The sequence below is a fragment of the Leucoraja erinacea genome, chromosome 1 (genome assembly GCF_028641065.1).
Source record: "Leucoraja erinacea ecotype New England chromosome 1, Leri_hhj_1, whole genome shotgun sequence".
In the NCBI taxonomy this organism is placed as follows: Eukaryota; Metazoa; Chordata; class Chondrichthyes; order Rajiformes; family Rajidae; genus Leucoraja; species Leucoraja erinaceus.
The window spans coordinates 121,689,510-121,716,553 of record NC_073377.1 but is presented as its reverse complement, the minus strand read 5'-3'; the positions used below and the strand labels follow the sequence as shown (position 1 = coordinate 121,716,553).

The 27,044-nt window shown below is 44.7% G+C and overlaps 1 protein-coding gene across 5 annotated transcripts in view; it reads left to right on the top strand.

Annotated features, from left to right (window-relative positions):
• The window catches only part of LOC129701339 (homeodomain-only protein-like), a 118,727-nt gene that overhangs the window by 42,149 nt on the left and 49,534 nt on the right, over positions 1-27,044 (top strand). For 3 of the 5 annotated variants that reach the window (XM_055642481.1, XM_055642498.1, XM_055642507.1), the window contains exons 6-12: positions 6,950-7,030; positions 15,508-15,609; positions 17,320-17,493; positions 19,786-20,018; positions 21,127-21,343; positions 24,324-24,397; positions 26,787-26,869. In XM_055642481.1, the coding sequence (XP_055498456.1) occupies positions 6,950-7,030; positions 15,508-15,609; positions 17,320-17,493; positions 19,786-20,018; positions 21,127-21,343; positions 24,324-24,397; positions 26,787-26,869 (964 nt within the window). The remainder of the gene's footprint in view (positions 1-6,949; positions 7,031-15,507; positions 15,610-17,319; positions 17,494-19,785; positions 20,019-21,126; positions 21,344-24,323; positions 24,398-26,786; positions 26,870-27,044) is intronic. The other 2 variants (XM_055642486.1, XM_055642492.1) reach the window with 2 other exon arrangements.

Below are 27,044 nucleotides of genomic sequence, written 5' to 3'. Positions count from 1 at the left end.
TTGCATACTAGCCTTCTGGAAACCAGTCCCTTCAGCCCACAACACCCATACTAGCGCTCCAGAAAGCCCCCCCCCCCCCAACTGGCCACCAATATTAGAATTGGTGGAGAGGTGGAATATTGCGTTGGATGACCAGTCCTCCTGTGTGATACTGGGACCCAACGAGTCCCACTTAGTCTAGTCTATATTACTAAATGTCTGTTCTTGACTGGTTTTGGGGAACTGTGCTGCGATTTCTGAGAGAACGTCGCCACCTACGGCCGTCATTTTTGGCCACCGCGCTCAGAGCCCCCCTCCGCTGCATGCGTGCCGACGATTTTTCCAGTCGATGAAAAATGACAGAGAAATTAATGATTTTACAAAATTCTCCATTCTCTATGCTGCCCCCGCTGGCGGCAGGGGGGGTGGACTATAAAACCAGGAAGTGCTGTGCCTCAATTAGTCTGCAAGCTGGAGGAAGGCAGAGGATCATGTTTCTCTGAGCTGTGAATAACACTGAACACATGTTCACACAACTGTGAGTAATCACCCTTAATGTGGTTTGAAAATGAAAATATGGTTAAAGTAAAAAAGCACTGCCTGCAAATGGTTGTTTGGGGGGTTTTGGGTTGAAATAAAAGGCACTTTCTCTCCCCTTCCCCCCCCCCCCCCCCCCCCCCCCCTGAACCCTCTCCTCCCCCCTGTCCCCCTCCCTCTACCCCCCCTTTCTCTCTCCCCCCCTGTTTCCCCCCCCCCCCCTCTCCCCCCCCTCTCCCCCCCCCCCTCTCCCCCCCTCTCCCTCCCCCCCCCCCCCCCCCCCCCCCCCCCCCCCCCCCTCCCTCCCCCCCCCCCCCCCCCCCCCCCCCCCCCCCCCCCCTCCCCCCCCCCCCCCCCCCCCCCTCCCCCCCCCCCCCTCCCCCCCCCCCTCCTCCCCCCCCCTCCTCTCCCCCCTCTCTCCTCTCCCCCCCCTCCTCTCCCCCCCTCTCCTCTCCCCCCCTCTCCTCTCCCCCCTTCTCTCCTCTCCCCCCTTCTTCTCTCCCCCCTCCCCCCCTTCCTCCCACCCCCCCACCCCCCCCCTCGCCACCTCCCCCCCTACCCCCCTCCCCATTACCCCCACCCCCCGCCCATCCCCCCCCTCCCCCCCCCCCCCCCCCTCCACCCCCCCCCCCCCCCCCCCCCCACTCTCCCCCCCCCCTCCCCCCCCTACCCTCACCTCTCCCCCCCCTCTCTTCCCCTCACTCTCACCCCTCTCTCTCTCTCCTCCCCCCCCACTCACCCCACCCTCTCCCCCTCTCACCCACCCTCCCTCTTCTCCTCCTCCCTCCCACCCCCCCCTCTCCTCTCCCCCTGCCCCCCTCTCTGTGTCTCTGCCCCTTCTCTCTCTGCCCTCACTCTCTACCCCCTCCCCCTCTCTCTAGATGTGACTGCAAGTGGGGGCTATGCGTCAGTAGATAGGGTTGTTGTGGGGTAAAAGGAGCAAATTAATAATATTAATATAATATCAAGGGGGGTAATTAGCATGAGTGCGGGGGGGATAGTTAGTGTGTGTGACGCTGCATGCGGCCTCCCCCCCCCACAACCGCACGTTGGGGAACAGACCCAACGGGTCTGCACTTTGTCTAGTAATATATATATGTGCGTGTGTATACGTGAGTATGTGAACTTTTTTATTTCTCTCGTTTATCAAATCGTTTACAGTGTACTACATTTACATATTCTGTTGTGCTGCAGCAAGTAAGAATTTCATTGTTCTTTCTCGGACACATGACAATAAAACACTCTTGACTCCTGACAGACAGCATCTCTGGAGAAAAGGAATAGGTGATGTTTCAGGTCGAGATCCTTCTTTAGACAGGACTTGTCTCACACAAAGCCATACTTATTATTCCCGATCAGCCCCTGTCTTTCCAACTATACATAAATCCGATTCCTTTGGATTTTCTCCATTAATTCTCCCACCACTGATGCAGGGCTCTATAGTTTAATGACTTTTCATCAGAACTGAAAAATGAGAAAACAATTATGTTTTGCAGCTGGGGAATGGGCGGAGAAAACAGAGGGAATGTCTGGTGTTGTTCTGGTGACACAATACGTTCAGTGCTGTCCAGTTAATTGATGAATTAGGGTACAGAGAAAAGAAAAAGTAAAATATCCTGTGAGGCAACAGTGATGTATCTAAATTTCCCCAATATGATCTCATTTTGTCACACAATCAGTTCCTGTACTTCATTCGGCAAATTCCATCTGCTCTATTGATATAGAATCTGGGCCAAGAGTTATGTTTAGTGAAGGAAATAGAATATTGGTGGTTTTAGTGCAAAGCAAAGCAGAAAACCTCAACCAGTGTAAAAGTTCAAGTTCATTTACATTTATTGTCACAATTGGTACAGCGAGATTTGGGACATAAATAAAAAGAACACAACACACGATAGAATTTAACACGAACATCCCCACACAGCGGAATCAACGTTTCCCACTGTGAGGGAAGGCAACCAAGCAACAGGCAGATGATGCAGGTCATAGAGTAATAGAGTGATAGAGTGTGGAAACAGGCCCTTCAGCCCAACTTGCCCACACCGACCAACATGTCCCATCTACACTAACCCCACCTGCCTGCATTTGATCCATATCCCTCTAAACCTTTCCAATGCATGTACCCTCCAAATCTTTTGGGCCAGGGTGTACAGTTTCATGGACCTTTTAGATTTAAAAAAAAATGTATATTCAATAATTTGAGTATCGAAGTTGGGATGTCATGTTTAATTTGCACAAAATATTGGTCACATGGCAATTCAGGGTGGAGTGTACAGTTGTGGCCACCACACTATAGGAAGGATGCAGTAGTGTGAGAGAGAGTGCAGAATGGATTCATCATGATGTTGCTTGTAATGGAGAGATTGGATAGTCTAGGTTTATTCTCATTGGAACGTAGATGGGTGATCTAATAGAGGTTTACAAAATTACGAGAAGCATATCTAGGATAGATCGTTAGTGTCGTTTCCCAGGGCAGGGTGTCTAGAATTTGTTGTCATAGCTTTTGGTGAGAGTATAGATATTTAAAGGGTGCTCCGGTTTCCTCCCACACTCCAAAGACGTACAGGTTTGGCGGTTAATTGGCTTCAGTAAAAACTGTAAGTTGTCCCTAGTTGTAGTATACAGGGTGATTGCTGGGCGACATGGATTTGGTGGGCCAAAATGTCTGTTTCTGCTCTGTATCTCTAAAGTCTACAATTGCTGCAATATCGATGTGGACCTGTACAAGCAGGAAAAATTGGTGATCGGAAATGTTTCAGTTTAATATGCACTCCCAAGGGCTGCAATGTGCCCAGTCAGAAGATGGAAATGTTGGTCCCTGAGTTTACATTGAATTGTTGGAACAGTGAGGAGAATAGGGTGTGTGGGATGGAGAATCGAAGATAGACACAAAATGCTGGACTAACTCAGCAGGACAGGCAACATCTCTTAAGAGAGGAATGGGTGACATTTCGGGTCGAGACCCTTCTTCAGACTGAGAGCCAGGGGATTGGGAGTCTGGAGATATGGAGGGGTAAGGTGTGAAAATGACAAATCAAAGTAGACGATGCTAAAAAAACTATAGAATGGAGTGAAGTTTCCATATGGGCTGCTAGAAACTCAGCGTCACTTTTAAATACTGAACTAGACTAAGTGGAACCCATTGGGTCCCAGTCACACGGGAGGCCTGGTCCCCCAACGCTACCCATTCCCCAACGCAATATTCCACCACTCACACGTTCCCCAAATGCAACCCGTTCCCTCAACACAATATTCCACCACTCACCCATAGCCCCTAACTGCGCAGAGGCGGATCATTTCCCCTTACCCCCAAGCACACCCTCTCCCTCCTCTTCAGGTGTTGGAGGGTAGGGAAGTGGGGTGTATGGTGGGAGGGAGAGGTGGGAGGGGAGGAGGTGTGTGTGGGCGGGGAGGTGTAGGGGGGAGAGGGTGGTGTGGGGGAGGGGTGTGTGTGGCGGGTGGTTGTGTAGGGTGGGAGAGGAGGTGTGTATAGGGTGGGAGGGGGGGGGGGTGTGTGGGAGGGGGTTGTGTAGGCAGGGGGTAGGGTTGTGAGGGAGGAGGGCTGCACTGGGAGGGGTGTGTGGGCTGAGGTGGGTATGTGTGGGAGAGGGGGTGTGTGAGTGAGGGGGTATGTGGGCGCGGGGGGGTGTGTGGGTGGGGGAGCTTATGAGGGGAGGGCTGTGTGGGCGGGGGGATTGTGGGGGAAAGGGGTGTGTGTGGGCGCGGGGGACGGGTGTGTCTGAGCGGGAGGGGTGGGGGGGGTGTGGGGGGAGAGAGGGGTGGGGGCGGGGGGGGGGGAGAGAGGTCGGACAAAAAATGGGGGAAGATCCATGGGGGAGAGGGGGGCATCACGAGGGGGGGGAAGGAGCCAACGAGGGGGACCAGCGGGGTAGGGGCTGAAGCTGGCCGTGCGATGGAGACTCACAGTGGGCGCTGGTCGTTCTCCTCTGCCAGGAACAGAGTCTCCGCTTTCCGTTTGGCGAGCTGGGCTGGGCTGGGCTGGGCCGTGCCGCGCCACATCCAGTCCCTCAGAAAATTGCATCCGGTTGGAGACCTCCGACGGCCATCCAGAGCGTCCCTCAGCTCCAGTAAAAATGCGATGGTGCAGGAAGGGGCGGACTATCCCTGGCAGTGACAGGAGAAGAGATTAATCTGCGCCGTGCTGATTGGCAGGAGAGGAGATCAATTTGCGCACACGCGGATTTTAAGATTTTTAAACCTCACTAACTTTTACAACATTCAACCGATCGGAACGAATCTTGGTGCACACGCAGCAGAGGAGAACTGTGAGTGAGCTGGCGAAAAATCGTAGCACTGTCGCGTACCAATTTTGCATAAATAGAAAGACTGTGCAAACCAGAAGATAACAAGATCAGAATTTTAGTTATGTACTAGGCTAAGTGGGACCCGTTGAGTCCCAGCATCACATGGGAGGGCTGGTCACCAACACAATATTCCACCTCTCCACCAATTCCAATATTGCAACTGTGCAGAGCCAACTGTTGCAACGATTTTAAAAGCCAAGCCAAGGCAAACAATTGGGAAGCAGCCACCCGACAACCAAAATTCATTGTTAAAAAGTCGAGGCAAATGATTGGGCAGCAGCCTCCCGACAACCAAAATTCATTTTGTGAACACAAACTTTTTAAAAAGGCGAGGCAAACAATTGGGCAGCAGCCACCTTACAGCCACATCGAGGGGACTCACCGTGGAGTAGACGTGCATTCAGTGTTATTCGCAGCTCAGAGAGCCGTGACCCTCTCGCTTCCTGGGTTTCTGGCAGAGACCGCCAGCAGGGGCAGCAGAGAGAATGGGGAATTTTTAAAAAACATTAATATATCTCTGATTTTTCATTGATGGGAAAAATCCTCCGGTCCCGGAAGGCGTAGGGGGGCTCTGAGCGAGGTGGCCAAAAATGACGGCCGTAGGTGGCGGTGTTCTCTCGGAAATCGCAGCACAGCGGGCCAAAAGCGGTCAAGATCAGACTTTTAGTAATATAGATAGATAGATGTAAGTGTTTTGCCAAGCAGTCAGCCCATCCAAAGGACAAAGGACAAAGGACATTTATTGTCACATACACCAATTGGTGCAGTGAAATTTGAATTACCATGCAGCACACAAATAAGATAAACACAACACTATAGAATTTAACATTAAACATAAAAACATCCCCCCCACACCGGAATCAACGTTTCCCACTGTGAGGGAAGGCAACAAAGTTCAGTCCTCTTCCTGATGTTCGCCTGTGGTCGGGGCCTATTGAGGCCTCTGCAGTCGCCGCTACGGCGGCCCGATGTTTCAGGCCCTTGAACGGAAGAACACTCTCAGCAGCTTGGAGTTTCTGAATCGGCCGCTTCCTTCCAGAGACCTACCGCTTGCTCCCAAGGTCCACAGGCCGAGTAGGGCGGAGATTCAACGCTGGCGACCTCGGTGAGAGATCCCAGGCTTTGCTATGAAAGAGTCAACACCGACCGCGGCTGGAAACTCCGCAGACCACAGCTCCATGGTGCTAAAGTCGGCAGTCCCAGCACTCCGGAGCTCCAACACTGCGATCCCGGTAAGGCATCGCCCGCTCCACGATGGAATCCAGTGCTACACCGCTGCTGAAGCTGTAGCTCTGGCCGGTCTCCGGCAGGAAAGGCCGCGCCAATCATAGAAACATAGAAACATAGAAAATAGGTGCAGGAGTAGGCCATTCGGCCCTTCGAGCCTGCACCACCATTCAATATGATCATGGCTGATCGTCCAACTCAGTATCCTGTACCTGCCTTCTCTCCATACCCTCTGATCCCTTTAGCCACAAGGGCCACATCTAACTCCCTCTTAAATATAGCCAATGAACTGGCCTCAACTACCTTCTGTGGCAGAGAATTCCAGAGATTCACCACTTTCTGTGTGAAAAATGTTTTTCTCATCTCGGTCCTAAAAGATTTCCCCCTTATCCTTAAACTGTGACCCCTTGTTCTGGACTTCCCCAACATTGGGAATAATCTTCCTGCATCTAGCCTGTACAACCTCTTAAGAATTTTGTAAGTTTCTATAAGATCCCCCCTCAATCTTCTAAATTCTAGCGAGTACAAGCCGAGTCTATCCAGTCTTTCTTCATATGACCATTCTGCATTGTACCATTCAAAATATGAACCTGTTTTGAGATAAAAATGGTAATATCATGTTATTGTTACTAATGCCCATTGGGGACATTATGATAATTAAAGTTATGTTTATTGCAACTTTCTGTGTTTCTTTGTGGGAAGTCCAGGGTACACGCAACTGAACTTCTATCATATGCTGCAGATGGATATGATTTCCCAAAGAGACCAGGAATTCATTACAATTACATTTTAAGAAATCAATAGAAAAAATTCTCAGAGTTTTAAAAAAACGATGTTTTTAACTGTTATGATGTTCAACTGTTATAATCTTCCTGATATCTTAGGCTGAAAAACAGTCGCAGATCCCGTTGCAGACATCAAGTGATTCTTTTGAGTATCATGAAGAACATTGGAACATCAAGGAAGTGAGTGAAGGTGGTGATCTGGCCAGTATCGCACAAGCAAGTATTAAAACATGGTCTCGCTCGTTAAACCTGTCTATTAATGCAAAAAGTTCCAATTCTAGAGCAGACACCCAGGCTATATATTTTAGAAGCTGTCAAATATTTGTTTCCATTCCAAGGGAAGAGTAAAAGCCTATGAATACACATGGGGTTCATCCCCTAATGCTACTTCATTTCCAATGGTATTAGAGTTGAAGTTAAGATGTCTACTGTTACAAAGGGACAGTGTTATGCTGTCCCTAAGTTCCAAAAGGACAACGCTCTCGGAGGAGGTCAGAACAATCCCTGTCGAAACTAAGAGATGATTACTAATCTAGTAATCTATTTTACTTCGGAGTCACGTGAGTGACTACGTGAAGACCCCGCCAGCATGCATGCGCGACATATCGTCTCGCGCATTGCACCAGCGACGGGCGGGGAAAGAGCGCTCCCGCGGCAAAATTGAAAAACGGACCTAGAAGGCAAGAAATTTTATTCTAAGGTCGTATTTCTTCCCCTTGTTTTGTTTTGTGTTTCAGCACGATGGACAAGGGGAAGAAAAACGGGTTGCATCTCAATGGCTGCGGGGAACTGTGAAATTTCCGACAGCCCGACAGCCGGCCGGGGGCGACCAGCGGCACCTGAACCGCAGTCTGCGGTCCACAGTCACGTAAACTCTGCACAGCTGAGCCCCGCGCCACGAGCTGTACACCCGGAAACAGCGCAGCGGGCTGGAGGCAAGCCCAGCAAGAGTCAGTCTGGCCGATAGAATCGGACGAGTCCAGCCAGGAGGACGCGCTGCCCGAGGGCAGTGCAAGTGACCGACTGGAGCGGTTGCTGAGGTCCAGTTACCGACTTCAACTCTGCTAAGCCGAGCAGCGCCGCGAGCTGTACAGCTCGAATCAGCGCAGCAGCCTGGAGGCAAAGCCAGCAGGAGTCGGTCCGACTTATATACTCAGATGAGTCCGGTCGGTAGGACGCGCTGCCCGAGTGCAGCAGAGGTGCCGCCTCTCCCGCATAAGCGATTGATAGAGCAAATGCTCCAACGTGACTTGCTCCGGGAGATGGAGCAAGCTCACTATGGGAGTCTTCGCACTCCCATAACAGCACCTTATCGAGGGCTGTCCAATGCATCTCCCTCGACAGAGGGGAGCATTGCGGGCCAGGGCTGGGCTGGTCCTGAAGAAGGGGACGTGGCTGAAGAAAACGGCAGTGTGCTGGGGGTGCAGGATCCTAAGGAGCTACTGGGAGTGGTCACCAAATCTGCGGATCACCGGAATCAGGAGTACCATTGCAGACCAAGCTGGCGGCCAGCATCGACTACCTGTACTTCCATCCTCTGCAGGAACAGGTAGTTAACGAAACTACGGAGAAGTATATGCCTCCTGTGAACTTTACCTCGTTAAAAGTGCCTGCAGTAAAACATGCGATCTGGAGGTACAGTGGGACTGGCATAAGAACCCAGGAGGTCAAACTACAGAAGATTCTAAAACTTCTGACAGCGGGCATATCATTGTTTGCTCGTTCAGTCGATGGTACAGAGATGACGGACACTCAGCAGGACACACTGGCATTGCTCCGCAATACCCAGTATGAAATCAATTGCTTGCGAGAGCGCAGTAAACCTGCACTAAACCCCAAATTTGCAGGGTTGTGCGAAACAGCTGCAACACAACCGCAGATACTGCTGTTTGGAGGGGAAACTTGTCTAAACAAGTAAAAGAGCTCGACGAAGATTTTAAAGCCGTCGGGCACATGAGGGCGTCATCAGCAACGGGCAGACCACACACCTCAGACGGCAGCACCCCTATGCAACCACTAGCAGGCATCAACACCAGGACGCTGGTGAAAACATGAGGGCCGCGCAGCAACCACAAAGGTCCTTTTTAGGCCAAGGCCCAGAGCGACCCTCATGGAAAACGTGCCAACCCCGCACTCCGGCGCCTCGTCCGCAGAAGAGGCAGAAGCTGAAGAAGGGGACATACCACCGGCAACCATGGAGGTAGGTGGATCTGGTTCCTTCCAGAACACAAAAGGTGTAGGACCTGTACTAATAGGGGGAACGTTACACTTGTTTTGGGAGGCATGGAGGTTTATTACCACTGTGGAAACATTGTTACTGCCAAACAATTAGTTTCAGAGGAATACTTCATGGCATGCATTGATCTAAAAGATGCATACTATTCAGTACCCATACATAGGGATCATTGTCGATACCTAAAATGTAACTGGATGGGGCAACTATGGCAGTATATAGCGTTGCCTAATGGGTTAAACTTCAGCCCCAAGACTGTTCACCAAGATATTAAAACCGGCCTTGGCAATACTTAGGAAACAAAACATATTGTCATGACATACCTTAATGATATATCAATTGTGGGGAAAACCCTGGAACTAGCTAAATCAGCAGTTTTAGCTACCTAACATTGGTTTGAAACTCTGGGTCCATCATCCATCCAGATAAATCTAAGTTGACGCCATCCACAACAATGGATTATCTGGGATTCACAATTAACATTATCCACATGTCTGTAACATTGCCAAAGAGTAAAAAAGCAGACTTGGTGGAAGCCTGCAACAAAATTAATTGTTACAAAATAAACCATCTATTAGATAGGTGGCAAGAGTAATTGGGAAACTAGTAGCAGCATTTCCAGCTACTCAGTTTGGACCTTGCATTATCAAAGCTCAAAAAGGGCAAAGGTGCAAATGCTAAAACACCTTGCAGGTCACTTAGATCGAACTATGCAGTTACCAGCCAAAACAATTTCGGAGGTACAATGGTGGAAGGGAAATATTTGGCATAGTTCCAGCCCCATCATTATTAGTAACCCCTCATTAACATTACAAACGGCGGTCAGCGCTCATGGCTGGGGAGCTACTAACACTATATCCAGTACTGGTGGTAGATGGAACATTAGGAATCATCATTACTAAAAACACTGGGTATAAATTATTTTGAGATGTTGGGTGCGTTTCATGGGGTAAAAGCCTACGGTTCACAATGCACCATCTGCCTACAAATTGATAATAACCATATAATAACCATATAACAATTACAGCACGGAAACAGGCCATCTCGACCCATCTAGTCCGTGCCGAACACATATTCTCCCCTAGTTCCATATACCTGCGCTCAGACCATAACCTTCCATTCCCTTCCCGTCCATATAACTATCCAATTTATTTTTAAATGATAAAAACGAACCTGCTTCCACCACCTTCACTGGAAGCTCATTCCACACAGCTACCACTCTCTGTGTAAAGAATTTCCCCCTCATGTCACCCCTAGACTTCAGTCCCTTAATTCTCAAGTCATGTTCCCTTGTTTGAATCTTCCCTACTCTCAGTGGGAAAAGCTTTTCCACGTCAACTCTGTCTATCCCTCTCATCATTTTAAAAACCTCTATCAAGTCCCCCCTTAACCTTCTGCGCTCCAAAGAATAAAGCCCTGTTCAACCTTTCTCTGTAACTTAGTTGCTGAAACCCAGGCAACATTCTAGTAAATTTCCTCTGTACTCTCTCTATTTTGTTGACATCCTTCCTATAATTAGGCAACCAAAATTGTACACCATACTCCAGAATTGGCCTCACCAATGCCTTGTACAATTTTAACATTACATCCCAACTTCTATACTCAATGCTCTGATTTATAAAGGCCAGCACACAAAAAGCTTTCTTTACCACCCTATCTATATGAGATTCCACTTTCATGTGCACAGTTATTCCCAGATCCCTCTGTTCACCTACATTCTTCAATTCCCTACCATTTACCATGTCCGTCCTATTTTGATTTGTCCTGCCAAGATGTAGCACCTCACACTTATCAGCATTAAACTCCATCTGCCATCTTTCAGCCCACTCTTCCAACTGGCATAAATCTCTCTGTAGACTTTGAAACTCTACTTCATTACCCGCAACCCCACCTATCTTAGTATCGTCTGCATACTTACTAATCCAATTTACCACACCATCATCCAGATCATTGATGTACATGACAAACAACAGTGGACCCAACACAGATCCCTGTGGCACCCCACTTGTCACTGGCCTCCAACCTGACAAACAACCATCCACCATTACTCTCTGGCATCTCCCATTCAGCCACTGTTGAATCCATCTTGCTACTCCACCATTAATACCCAACCATTGAACCTTCTTAACCAACCTTCCATGAGGAACCTTGTCAAAGGCCTTACTGAAGTCCATATACACAACATCCACTGCTTTACCTCATCAATTTCCCGAGTAACATCTTCAAAAAATTCAAGATTAGTCAAACATGACCTTCCAGGCACAAATCCATGTTGACTGTTCCTAATCAGACCCTGTTTATCCAGATGCTTATATATATTATCTCTAAGTATTCTTTCCATTAATTTGCCCACCACTGACGTCAAACTAACAGGTCTATAATTGCTAGGTTTACTCTTAGACCCCTTTTTAAACAATGGAACAACATGCGCAGTACGCCAATCCCCTGGCACTATTCCCGTTTCTAATGACACTTGAAATATTTCTGCCATAGCCACTGCTATTTCTACACTAACTTTCCTCAATGTCCTAGGGAATATCCTGTCCGGACCTGGAGACTTATCCACTTTTATATTTCTCAAAAGTGCTGGCATATATTAATCATATGGGTGGAATAAAATCGATATCATGTGTCTATCTGGCCAATACAATCTGGCAATGGTGTGTTAACATACATATTTGGCTATCAGCAACTTACCTACCAGGTAAGCTCAATACAGTGGCAGACACCAGGTCATGAAAATTTAATGACAGCACCGAATGGATGTTGGACCACAAAAATATTTGCTGATATTACTATACGATATGGTACACCAGATATCGATCTATTTGCATCTAGACTCAATCACCAGCTACCAACATATGTCGCTTGCAAACCAGACCTGGGGCAGCAGCAATGGACGCTTCTCGCTGCATTGGGGAAAATTGTTTACTATGCTTTTTCCCCCTCCTGCCTCATCAGTCGGGTCCTACGCAAAATACATATGGACTCAGCATCAGGTGTCTTGGAAGTACCTGATTGGCCTACACAGCCATGGGTCCCTTTGGTCCTTGACATAGTCTCTGAACCATATGTCCATCATGCTAAATCTGGGCTGACGGACAGGACCATGAACATGATCACGGTGGCCTATCGAGAGTCAACAAAAAGCAGTACCTCTCCAGCATAAGAATATGGGAGTCGTATTGCTCAAGGACTGGTGTAGCGTATAATACAGCTACAATCACCAACGTCCTGGAATTCCTGTCCAGCCTTCATATTAATGAAGGACTGAGCTGCAGCGCTATAATTGCGCTAGGAGTGCCCTGTCAGCTTACTGGTGGCAGGCACCACGACAATTCTCCATGGGATCTCACCCTCTAGTTGCCAAACCTATGAGGGTTGTTTACAACACTAACCCTCCTAGAGCGAGGTACTCCCAGATCTGGGACGTCAGTGTTGTACTAACATTGCTAAGGGGTTGGTCACCAGCAATGTCCCTGCCCCTGGAAAAGCTCACATTAAAAACAGTAATGCTGATGGCATTGGTCTCAGCTCAAAGGGTCCAGTCCCTACATAAGCTGAGACTGCACAATATGATGGTATCTACAGAAAAGATAAACTTTCGCATCATGGAGCTGGTTAAACAAGATAGACCAGGAACATCAGGATAAATTATGGAATTCCAGGCATACCCATCTGACACCCGACTGTGTGTAAAGACACACCTTCTACTATACCTTAAGACTACTAAAACTTTAAGAGGCAGTGAATTGGCACTATGGTCAGCTATAAACAGCCTAATGGCCGGGTATCAGCACAGACCATCTCTAGATGGCTCAGACAGGTTTTGGGAGCTGCTGGGGTGGATACTGACATTTAAATCTCGTTCCACAAGGGCAGCAGCAACATTGGCTGCTAGAGACATGGAAGTGCCTATGGACCATATCCTGGCAACAGCAGGATGGTCTCGAGAGAAGACCTTCCAATTCTTTTATAATAAGCCAATAACCAAACCTGCGGTGTTGCAGAATCAAATTTGAATTCTGTAATATATTTAGGCCAAGGGAGCATTATTTTAGTAAAATAAATTGTTATTGTTTGAATTTGATCCATGTCTGAATACGATAACATACTTCCTCCCTTGGATGACTTTGGCAGTGAGTGAAGCATGGATTTGTTCCACGGCATGAAATCACAGATCTTTAAAATCTTCACGTAGTCACTCACGTGACTCCGAAGTAAAATAGTAAGATTAAACGAGAACTTACCAGTTTGAAGTTTGATCTTTATTTTATGAGGAGTTACGTCAATGGATTATGTGCCCACCACGCTCACCCTCCATTATAAAGGTCAACTTCTTCTTATCTTACTATGTTTATTTCACTTACTATTACTGTGATTCCACACCGCTGCTTTGAAGAATGTCGCACATGCGTGCTGGCGGGGTTTTCACGTAATCCCTCGACGTAACTCCACATTAAATAAAGATCAAACTTCAAACTGATAAGTTCTCGTTTAATCTTACTATTTTATAATTCAAAGTAATATCTACTTCATTTCATACAGTCAGTGGCATTGCAATGGAGCTGCTGATTTGCGAATGAGAATTTAACCAGAGTTACCTCCCATCTAGAATATATGTGTTATCTCAGACTCTTACTTAGATATTGCTCAAGATTTATAATTATATCAAAAGTGTTGTTTTATCCTAATTTTACATAGTGAATCAACCAAAAGAGCCAGCACACTTAAACATAAGCACCCAAAGAAATGATCAGAGTAATTATCTTTAATAGAGGAAACGTGTGGCATTTTTATAGAGCTTGACATGGCAGAAGTAGGGATTCTTTCTCTGAGGGAATGGTGTTTAGAAACAGTGTGTCCCTAAACTGAAGTTAATGTTTAGAAACAATTTCCCTAAATAAGTGGTCAGGCATTTGGGATTGATAGGAGAAGAAATTATCTCAACCAGTGGGCAATTAATCTTTGGCAGTGTTATATTGGGACAAATTTTATATACTTACCTCGATGAGCTGCACTGCAGGATGGATATGGTAGCAATAGAGAGAGTACAGAAGAGATTCATTAAGATATTGCCTGGAATAGAAGACTGTAGTTCAAAGGAGGGATTGGATAGTCTAGGTTTATTCTGACATATGTCTGGTTGACCTTATGGATGACCTTGTAGAGGTTTATGAGGGGTTATAACTACCCTTGATAGTCAGTGTATTTTCCTCAGTGCAGGGATGTTTAGAACATGTTGGCATAGTTTTAAGTGAGAGGGGAGAAATTCAAAGGAAAACTGAAGAATAGTTTTTTTCATACAGAAGGGTGGTGGTTGGCTGGAATGAGATTCCAGAAGAGGTGGAGAGACAGATACACTTGCAGTGTTTAAAAGGGAATTGGACAAGTACCTGGATAGGAAAGGCGTAGAGCATATAATGACCTAATGCACTCAAATTGGATTAGGAACAATAGGCATCATGCTTAGCATGGATGTGGTGGGCCAAAAGGATCCACTTCTGTGATGTACAACTCTGTAATTCTGTGATCATGTTTGAATTCTACTGACAGAGACGATGCTGCAAATCTGAAACAAAAGAGAATGCTGAAAATACTCAGCTGTGGAGAGAGTGAAGTTAATGTTGTAGTTTTATGACGTTACACTAGATGTTGCAGTGCTGATACAAACAGGAATGATTTGTGATATTCACTCCCAAGGGCTGCAGTGTGCCCAGTCACAAGATCAAAATGATGTTCCCTGGGCTTACGGTTAGCTTGTTGGAACAGTGAGGACAATGGAGTGGAAGTCGGATGGAGAATTGAAGTTAGAGGCTGCTGGAAACTCAGAGTCACTCTTAGATACTGAACGTAAATGTTCTGCAAAGCAGTCGCCCATCAGTGTTTGTCTCCAGTCCCTACCCCATTAATCCCAGTACTCTAACCCGCACCAACATTGCCACTCCCGTAAACATTGCTATGTTTATTACAACTTGCGTGTTTCTGTGGAAAGTCTTGGGAAAATGCGACTGAACTTCTATCATGTGCTACAGGTGGATAGGTTTGCCATTGGGAATAGGCACTCATCAAATTACATTTTAAGAAATCAATAGAAATAATTGTTAGTCAGTGAAAAAATATGTTTTATCACTCATGTGATAAAACATATTTTGTTTTGATGGCGCAATGGGCTAAGTGTTCGGCTGGCGACCGGAAGGTAGCCGGTTCGAATCCTGCTTGGAGTGCATACTGTCGTTGTGTCCTTGGGGCAAGACACTTCACCCACCTTTACCTGTGTGTAAATGTAATGTAATTATGTGAAGAACATTGGGGTCAATGCAAGTTGACTAAAAATGTGCTATATAAATAAGATTATTATTATTATTATTATTATTATTATTATTATGATGTTCAATAAGCTTGTTCTTCCTGATTATCTTAGCCCGAAAGTCAGCCACAGAACCAGTTGGAAACTATAAGTGATTCCTTGGAGCGTCATGAAGAGTGCTGGAATGTCGAGGAAGTGAGTGAAGGTGGTGATCTGGTCAGTGTCACACATGCAAGTATTAAAACATGTATATAAAACAAGTATTCTCACTAAACCTGTCTGTTAGTAGAGCAAGGTCCAATTCTAGTTTAGTTTATTATTGTCACGTGAACCGAGGGACAGTGAAAAGCTAGACACAACACGCTGGAGTAATTCAGTGGGTCAGGCAGCATCTCTGGAGAACAAAGATAGGTGACGTTTCCTAACCCGGAAGGTGCCCGACCCAAAATGTCGCCAATCCATGTTCTTCAGAGACGCTGATGGACCCATTGAGTTACTCAAGCACTTTGTGTCTAGCTTTGGTATTAATCATCATCTACAATTCTTTGTTTCTGCAGTGAAAAAGCTGTTTTTGTTGTGTGCTATCCAGTCAAAGAAAAGACTATACATGAGTACAATCAGTCCTTGGTAATTTATTGTGGAAGCTGTCAAACATTAGACATATTTGTTTTTTTTAAGTGTTTTCATTCCAATGAAAGAGACAAAGCCCCTGACTACATACAGGGTTGCTCTCCAAATTCTACTTCATGTTCAAGCAGGTTAGAGCTGAACTTCTGATGTCTACCGTAGAAACAAAGAACTGCAGATGCTGATTTATACCAAAGATAGACACAAAGTGCTGGAGGAACTCAGTGGGTCAGGCAGCATCTCTGGAGAAAAACAATGGGTAATCACCCATCCTTTTTCTCCAGAGAAGCTGCCAGACCCACTAAGTTACTCCAGCACTTTATATCTATCTTCAGATGTCTACTGTTACAAAGAGATGGTGTTAAGCTGTCCCTAAGTCACAAAATGACGCCGTTCTGGGAGGTGATCAGAGCAATCCCTATAGAATATAAGAGATGAGTAACCTATTTTAGAATTCATTGTAATGTCTATTTCATTTCATATGGGCAGTGGCATCAGAATAGAATTGATGCTTGGGAATTCAACTGGAGTTGAGGTCTTTCACCTGTCTCTTACTATTCTGTAATATATGTGTTATCTCAGATATCTTGATATTGGTCAAGATTTATAATAATAGAAAAAAATGCTGTTTGTTTACCAATTTTACACAGACAGCAGAGACAGCACCATTAAATATTTAAATCCAAAGCAGCTATCTGGGAACCTCCTGTTCTTCTATAAAGGGAGCGTGCTGCATCTTTACTGAGTTTTGACAAGGAGGTTGTAGGGATTGTTTCTCCTTGGAGGGGGTGTTTGGAAGTTAGTGTCACCATCCCTTAATAAGTGGCTAATTCTAATTCAGGTTAAATCTAATTCAGGTTTAGATTTAGGTTTTGGTTTACTATTGTCACGTGTACTGAGGTGCAGTGACAAAATAGTTTTGCTGCTATCCGTTCAAATCAGTTAATACTAGACGTATCTGTAAATACAATCACGCTAAACTCAAGTACAATAGGTAGAGCAAAGGGGGAGATACAGAGTGCAGAATATTGCTCTTGGCATTGTATTGCACTAGTTCCATAGACAAAGCCCGCAATGGTGTATCAGTCAGTGCCCCAGCTTATAGAAGGACTATTTTGAAGCCTGATAACTGAGGTGAAGAAGCTGTTTCTGAGTCTGTTGGTGCATGCATTCAAGCTTCTATACCGTCTGCCTTACGGGAGCTTGGAGAAGTTGTTCACCAAGAAGAATCAAAGAACTTTACCACATAGAACCTAAAATAATTATTTTTCCCATGTATTTTCTTTCTGATTTTTCCAGGAAGATGATCTCCATGAGCTTGCATCTCGCCTCGATGGGGCTGAAACTGAGAGAGCGTCACTGGAGCATCAAGTATCAGATCTGCACACTCAGCTATTCCAAACTAAGTGTGAGAGCTATGGACTGAAAAAGCAATGCCTCGTGTCCAATTCACAATTAACCGCCAACAGAAGTGTAAGGATGTATGGAGGTCATCCATACTACAGAAGCAGTTGGAACTAGCCTAGCTAAATAATGAGTGAATAGTGAGAACATGTATTAGAGAGTGCATTGAAAAGACGTTTGGACAGATACATGGATAAGAAAGTTTTAGAGGGATATGGACCAAACGTGAGACTAGTGTGAATGGGGCATCTTGGTCAGAATGGGCATTTGGGGCAAGGGGCCTGTGTGCCTACCGTACGACTCTATGATCCTGTGACTCAACTAAAGTGCACAGAAATAACTTAGAATATTTGTTTGGCCCCGTTGACCTTCTGCTCTGGAGAGAAGGCAGGTATGGGATACTGAGTTGGATGATCAGCCTTGATCATATTGAATGGCGGTGCAGGCTCGAAGGGCCGAATGGCCTACTCCTGCACGTAATTTCTATGTTTCTATGTTTCTATTAGTAGCTTGGCAAGAGGTTTTATAATATTTTGTATTTACAGTGGTGTGCCAGCACCAACGCACGCTGTAATCGGGTAGTCTGTTACCCAGTCAAACGTTATTGTGTAACATTGCGCAGGTCTGTTTAGTTCCTTCATTCGAGGCCTCCTGACTTTCTTGCAGGATTTTCTTGCACGGACCAAGAGAATGGGTTGATAACAGGAAAAGCACCTAGTGGAAAGCCAGGAGCACCCAAGGTTTGTGGGGATGATATGCTAAGGTCGCAGATTAATGGGGACATGGATGTAAGGTGAGGGCTTTGCAGTGATTCTAGGCTGGTTCGATGCATTTTTATTGGTTACTTTCTGTTACTGAGACCCTGTGTGCAGATCCCCTGAATGATTACTGATGGTTCCCATTGGATGCCTCTGGGAATTCACTGAGCCAACCCTTTTGCATGCGAAAGAGGAGCTGGAAAAGAGTAGGAAAGTTGCTCACAGTGGTTTGGATGGTCATCCCAGCACCCAAGAGGAATATATGAGTTGAAGCGAAAGGAGAGTAGGAAAGAAAGATGACAGGCAGACAAAAGTTGTCAAGTGTTGTTTGGAGAAGTAAGAGAGGATAGAGGTGTGTGAAACACAGGGCAATTCCTCCCCCCTCTCACTACTCACTACTCACCATAGCCTTGGCACTCCTGTGCCCACCTAAGTCGCCCAGTATGGACAGTGGTTCAGCTTACTTCATTGACTCTCCCGCATGGAAGAAGGGAGCTTGTTAGTGACAATCTTGTGAAGTGTTTAGAGAATACACCAGACATACAGAAATTGTGTGGATGATGTGGAAAATTGCAGCTCGATATCAGAGAATATTTTCCCCCTTAACACAGTGGCCACTAGTCATAACTGAAGCCAATGGGTTGTTGTTGTTGGTGGATGTGCAGCAAATAGTGAACAAATAGAATGAAGGTGCATTTCTAATTGAATAGGGGGATGTACATGATCAGGGGACCAAGCGGCCTGCCTTCTTTGTATGTTTCACCATATACATTGTCTATTATAGTGGGCTCATTGGACTTCAAATGTGCACAGACTGATGGGTTTTCAATCAGTGTCCCGTCCTTCCATGAAGCTTGAGTGATGTTTTTGAAAAGTGTACTGGCACACTTACATAAAGAGTCTGTTCTACCCTGTTGTATTTAGTGTGATATTGACAGGTCTGATAAAAACCTAGTTATCAACTTGACATTCTGTTCAGTACATCAGTGATGATGCCTTTTGGTCACATCTGCATTCCCAGCTTCAGTCTTTCTTCCTTACTGTAAAACCTTGCAGCCTGTGATGTATCGCAAAGACCTGAGTAATCCAAAAGTGGTTTATGTTACCATGTGGCTTGATCCTTAATGCCAGTGTGGCTTTATGCATTTGCTGTTTGCAATCTGGTGATTTAGGAAGATGCTGAATTTATTCCTTTGAATTGTAGTGACACTCAGAAAATTGAGCTTCCACCCTTCTTGAGAGAAGTCAAGATCAAGTCTTCTATTAATCTCAAAATTGGGACAGATGTGAAATAAGTTATTGATCTGCCATCAGGTTTAGATGATCTTGTCAACACCTATCCAGGTCTGAATCCCATTTTTGCAGAAGACTTCTACAATGGTAGATTATACAAATGGCTCCAGTCTTATTCCTTAGTTAAATTGGCAATACTTCTAACAGTACCTAGACAGAGCAACTATTAAAATCAGCCAAACTACAAATCCCCTTTCTGATGGAAAGCCAATGGGTATTTTACTGAATATCTCTTCACAGTAACCATGGTGTCACTTTTGTTGATGTTTCAAAAACATGTGGAGACATGTACTTTCTTTTCACACAACAGATAAATGAAAGTCTTTTGTTGGAGACAGCAGGACTGAAACAAAGTTTGCAGGCTTTGGAAAAACAAATTCTGAACCTGCAGAGCGAAAAGACAATTTTATCCTCTCAAATGAAGACTCTGGAATCTGAACACCAGCAGATATTCAATGAAAAAGAGCTGCTGATGGAAACGATGGAAAGTATGAAATGTCACAAGTGCAGTGATTTCTTATCACCGAATGAAGCCGATGGCAGGTAATTTTGTTTGTGTTTTGTTGATTCACTAATGGTACCAAGAGTCAGAATAATCATTGAAGGGACTGGAATGATGGGAGTCATTTACAATTTACAGTTTAGTTTATTGTCACGTGTACCGAGGTACAGTGAAAAGCCTTTGTTGTGTGCTATCCAGTCAGCAGAAAAACAATACATGATTACATTTGAGCCATTTACAGTGTATAGATACATGATAAGGGAATAACGTGTAGTGCAAGGTAAAGCCAGCAAACTCCAATCAAGGATAGTCTGAGGATCACCAACGAGGTAGATAGTAGTTCAAGACTGTCATTTTCCACAGATTTACTGGAAATAAAGCAATTATTTAACAAGTGGCTTTGAAATCAGAGTCATCAAGGTATTAATATTGAGCCTTTCATTGCCATACAGTTCGCTATGCGTCATGCCTCACTTCTACAATCTAATGACTTTGAAGAGAGGATAAACAAGAATGCCATGAGCAAGCTGTAATGCAACAAGATGTTCCCTGCAGTGTATGGATTGCAGAATACTAACAATACTGATGATTTTTCATATAATCACTATATTAGCTCTAGAGTGAAATAAGAAGTTGGCTGATGTCAATATTTTACAAATAGAAGACTTTTGCTTAGTTTCTTGTTGCTTAGAGTAGTATAAAATGGCAGATTTCATTAGCTCTGCCAGGTCAGGAGATGATTGAGCTCACACACTCCATCCTTGGACAGTGGCACCAGTTGCCACAGTGGGTTAGTGACACCGGATTTGGGAAACAGACTAAAACATGGAGCCACAAATGTGCAGTGTATTTCATGCTGCCAATTACGAATCAATTTCCAAACACAATAATGTCTTATTGTTTGTCTTATTTGAATTTTTTCTTACCATGTAAGTTGTGAAGAAACTTTCAGCACTATTGCCAAACGAAAAACATACCTAAAGTAACATTGGCACGAATTACCAAAGTACCAGCGAATAATAATCGGATCGTTCTAAGCGTGCCAGGATATCTCAATGTATATGACCAACAGGTGAAATGTTCCATCCATAGCCCTTGTCCAGCCCTTAATTAATTCTCAGTGATGATAATTAACAATTCAATCCATAGGGTGCCATCAAAAGACTGTGAGGAGATCCGCTCCAAGTCATGTCCGCAGTGTAAGTTTCATCCAAGGATACCTGAACGGGCGAAGAAGAAGGAGCTGTTTGTTTGTTGGGAGCAAGAGGAAGGTGGTAAGGAAGACCTGAGTGCTGTTGCCGACACCGACAAGGTCACTACAACAGAACTGCAGAAGACTGACATAGAAACAGAGCAGCAACAGGAGGTAAGAGGAGGATAATCTTCGTAAAACTAAAGCAAATAAGGACCCTTATCAGAGCTCCAAACTAAATTGAATGCAAAAGAAGACATGTTCTTTCTGGTTTTCAATACTGCAGCAGGGGTTGAAACAAAAATATTAAACCTACATAGTTGCAGCCACCAGCAAGCCTGTCACATTTCAGCAAACACTGTTGTAGGGAAAAAATCTTTAGCAAATGCATGTGATTGAAAGATCATGGCACTTGCGTTATTCATAGACCAAAAATGTTTTGTTGTTATATACAATTATATTCATACGGTAAAGTACCATCATACATCATGTCCAAAAACTGTATGTTAGCAATACAGAAAGCAGAATCACCAAGGATGCTTGGTCAGCACAGTAAATATACATTTAGTCAGTAATTGTGCACCATTGATAGATTTTCTGTATGCAAGGTTATATATTATCAATGCAACCCTTTTACAGAATCAATGCCTGAGTTCATAATTCTCAATATATTTATACTCTTTAAAGCATCATTTAGACACTGGGAAGTCATTTTCAGACTTAGTGGGGACAGGAAGCTTTCACCAATTTTATGTCAATCGCCCATTATATAATCTGCTTATTTTACATTTCTATGGAAATAAGATGTTTGTTAGTAGGGGCTGTCATGGCAGAGAACTGAAATCTAAACATTACACAGACCTGTTGGAGAGGTATTGACATGGTGAGCTGCTGTACCTGCCCACTACTGTATTCATCCACTGACTGTATTCCAAATCCACGGCATTTTCAGGTGCAGAAAACAACAGCTCCTGTCTGATGAATGGGGGAATTTCAAACTAGTAGACGAGGGCAATACACAAAATTGACCAAAGATATAAATGATCTTGTCGTCATCCTAAAAATCTGGATTATTATTATTTTAAATGCTTTTTCAGCCTGATTAAGATCCAAAACGCCCCCTTTGTCAAGCCAGCAATAGTTGGGTCTATTGACTGGAGGTCCCTTGCTCTGGGGAAGATGATAGTGGATCTGACCCTTTGGCTGAGCCCCTGAAATCCTCAGTGCCAGTGCTCATAGTCACATAACCCTGGGATGGAGAGCAGCTAACCTCTGTCCCCCCCCCCACCACACCCCCGAACCCCTGGTGATACCCCCCTCTCCCCACCCACCCCCATCGCCCCACCCCAATGAAATGCATTAATACGTTCATCCCAAGGGGCAACTGCTGCACAGGACCTGTGATGGGTTTTACTGGCAGTAGTTTGAGACTCTATTCCAACACCTCCCGGCAGTCCATTGACATTTGACATTGAAGTGCAACTATTTTTGAATATCTCTGATAACTAATTCAAATAGGCTTGAATAATTATCAATTATTTGAAAAATTGTTAACAACTTAAATTTACCAGAAATGAATCAAAATCATTATAATAAAGAAAAACAAACAAGCCATTTCCCGACACATACCTTTTCTTTTAATGTCGGTGACTCCATTCAAATGAATTAATTAAGGCAGAGATAGACAAATTCTTGACTAGAACGGGTGTCAAGTGTTATGGGGTGAAGGCAGGAAAATGGGATTAGGAAGCAGAGACCAGCCATGATTGAATGGCGGATTAGACTCGAATGGGCCTATTTCTACTCCTACAACTTGTGAACTTGTGAATGGGGTTACATAACTTCCACCAGCCAAGCTCGTGTAAAGTTGAAGGGCCAGATGCGAAGTGTATCCTGCCCCTCAGTTTGGTACATTTGTGTTTTGCCGCTGGATTTGGTGGTGAGCACAGTGATGGAGCAGGAGATCAAGCGTTGGTATCTGACCACTGTGTTCCAATGAGAAGGCGTAGGAATGAATGCAGAGCTATTTTGCAAGGAGCATGTCACTGGCAGCTCTCTGTGGAACTGCTGGCCGGAGACGAGTATGTGAGGGTCCACTGTGCCGATATTATACACATTCTTTGCATTCCCATCCATGGTCCGCCGGCGCTCTGGTAGCGTCTTTCCTTAACCACTCCTACCAGAGTCCAAGGGGTCAAAACAAGCAGACGCAAAGGGGCTGTAAAAGTAAAGGTAAGTACTTACCTAAACTTAGATTCTCTCTCGTTTCTTCGGGAGCCCTGACTCCCGGCTGCCGCTTTGCATGCCGAAACGTAATGCCGCAATGCGTCCTGGGGCGGGCTTCTTCACGAAGTCACTCACGTGACTCCGAAGTAAAATTATCAATGCAACCCTTTTACAGAATCAATGCCTGAGTTCATAATTCTCAATATATTTATACTCTTTAAAGCATCATTTAGACATAGGGAAGTCATTTTCAGACTTAGTGGGGACAGGAAGCTTTCACCAATTTTATGTCAACCACCCATTATATAATCTGCTTATTTTACATTACTACGGAAATAAGATGTTTGTTAGTAGGGGCTGTCAAAGAACTGAAATGGAAAATGCAGCAGAAAGAATCAAGATATTCAAATCCAGGAAGGGTAAATTGAATACTTTTTATTTCCTTTCAACATTGTTCAAGAGTAAAATAAAACTAAGTCAAATCCTGGCTCATGAAGAACTGACTGATTGCGACTTGTGATACTGATGGATAATTCAGGTAAAAAAATCTCAAGTTATGTTTTAGAAAGAACTGCAGATGCAGGAAAAATTGAAGGTGGACAAAATTGCTGGAAGAACTCAGCGGGTGAAGCAAAGGAATAGGCGACGTTTCGGGTCGAGACCTTTCTTCAGACTGATGTCGGGGGGGCGGGGAAGAGGCGGAGACAGTAGGCTTATGGGAGAGCTGGAAATGGGATGGGAAGGAGGGAAAATGCGAGAGCTGTCATTTGCGAAGCAAGGACTCAGGCAGCTCTCTGCGTGGAACTGCTGGCCGGAGACGAGTATGTGAGGGTCCACTGTGCCGATATTATACACATTCTTTGCATTCATGGTCACTTATTACCACAGTCAATTGTTCTCACTTATCACATTTTACTTCTTTCTGAAGACAGTCACAATGCTCAGACTAGATCCACAAGAAAATGGAAAAGCACAGAAAGAATCAAGATATTCAGAGGAAGGGTAAATTGAATACTTTTTATTTCCTTTCAACATTGTTCAAGAGTAAAATAAAACTAAGTCAAATCCTGAGACGTAAAAAAATCTCAATGTTTGAAGCAAAGGAATAGGCGCTGGGGGGGCGGTAGGCTTATGGGAGAGCTGTAAACTATCTGAAATACCTAAGCAAAACCTATGAGGTGCAGTTCCTCCAATTTGTGCTGGGCCTCACTCTGGCAATGGAAGAGGCCCAGGACAGAAAGTTCAGATTAGGAATGGGAGGGGGGGTTGAAGTGCTGAGCCACTGGGACATCAGGTTGGTTAGTGTGAACTGAGTGGAGGTGTTGGGTGTTTTTCCAGGTGAGGCAGAGATTCACCTGCACCTCCTCCAACCTCATCTATTGCATCCTCTGTTCCATGTGTCAAATTCCCTACATTGGCGAGACCAAGAGCAGGCTTGGTGATTACTTCTCCCAACACCTCCGCTCAGTCCTTGCTTTCTCCCTCCTTCCCCTCCCGCTTCTTCCTTTCTTTTTCCAACTCCCCCCGACATCAGTCTGAAGAAGGGTCTCCACCCGAAACGTCGCCTATTCTTTCTCTCCATAGATGCTGCCTCACCCGCTGAGTTCCTCCAGCATTTTTGTCTACCTTCAAATTATGTTTTGTTCACTTCTGGGATGACAAGGTCAGCACTTATTACCCATCCCTTCCTTTCTTGAGAAGTGGGTGGTATTGAAATGGCTTCCTGGCCACCACAGTTAGAGTTAAAATTCATCTGTCTCAGAGTGAGACTGAAAGGTGCACATGTCAAATCAGATAACGATGGGTGTTTCTGTCACTAAACAATTTTGGAGAACTAGTTGGGAATCTTTTCTTATGATGGCCAACAGTTGCATGATGTGGAACTGGTCTTTTTTATTTTTCAGTTTGCTTTAACTGAAGTCAGATTCTTAAAAAAATCACTGGGGCATGCGGACTCACATTCAGAATAAAATTCACATTTATTTATGTTGGCATGCAGAAATGTCAAGAGAGTCAAGAGTATTTAATTGTCAGATGTAGCGGCAACAACAAAACAATTAATTCCTTACTTGCTACAGCTTTACAAGCCCATTAATACAGAGCACACCAACACATGTACAATAATCAATGATACAATAAATTAATAATCAATAATCCTAGGTAATGATGAATCGGAGTATAGGCAGGATATTGATCGTCTGATTGGATGGTGCCAGACTGACGTTGAACCCTGCTCCCAACGTCAGTAAAACCAATGAACTGATTATTGACTGTAGGAGAGGGAGGTCAAGGATCCATAAACCTATCTTCATGGACAGGTCAGTGACAGAGAGTCAACAACTTCAAGTTCCTGGGCAAACATATCACTGAAGATCTGTCCTCGACCCACCACATTGATGCAATTGTAAAGCCACCCCATCAATGCCGTTACTTCCTCAGAAGATTGAGGATATTTGGTATGTTGACTCCCTTGAACTTCGACAGTTGTACTGTCGAGAGCATATTGACTAGTTGCAACTGGTTTGGCAACTCGAACACCCAGGAATGAAGAAGATTACAGAAGTGATGAACACTAACCTGTCCATTACATGTACTGACCTCCCCACCATCGAAGAGATCTATGGGAGGCGCTGACTCAAAAAGGCAGCCAGCATTATCATGGATCCACACCACTCTGGCCATGCTTTCATTTCACTTTTGCCAGCAGAAAAAAGGTATAGGAGACTGAAAAGTGTAACGTCCAGGATCAGGAAAAACCTTCCTACCACCTTCAGGCTATTGAACACTACAAACTCCAACTAAACTATGAACTGCCTTGATTGCCACTGGGGACTTTGGGCTTTGGGTTTTTGAACTATATTGTTTATTAACTTTTTTTTTGTTTATTATGGTATCCACTGAGTACTATGTTTACATACCTGTTGTGCTGCTGCCAGTAAGAATTTTATTGTTCTGCTTTGGGACATATGACAATAAAGCACTCTTGACACCTGTAAGCTCTCAACCATGCACCTGTGGGAGTTTGATTTAGAGTATTCGGTGACGTACTGAATGTGTCCTTTTGGAAATAGCTTAGAAGTGATGTAGCATGCAGTTATGTTGAAATTGATCCAGTTCTTTTAAAGGCAATAGATGGATTTCCACTCTCTCATTTTATTTACCTTCACTGTTATTGAATGGAAGGATAGTCAAAGACTCCCTGGGTGCCAACATGTAACCAAGACTGAGACAGAGATGCTTTTTCCTGGTGAAAGGGTAGTGTTTGCTTCTCTGTACAACAGTGGTAGATACAGTGGGATTTAACTCACCCACATCATTACTTGAAACACTAACATTTGCGTACTAAAGTATTTTTTTGTTCTATTAATTAAATGCACTCTAAAAAAAATAGGTTACAGCTGCCAAATGGAGATCTCATCAAAACTCAGTGCAACATAAACCTGCAATTTGAAAAGCTGTTGGAGAAAATAGAAGGTATGATTCACCAACTGTGACAAATATTTAATAAGAAGGAACTGTAAATGCTGGTTTATACCAAAGAGAGGCACAAGGCAGTAGAGTAACTCAGTGAAGGTTACACAAAAAAGCTGGAGAAACTCAGCGGGTGCAGCAGCATCTATGGAGCGAAGGAAATAGGCAACGTTTCGGG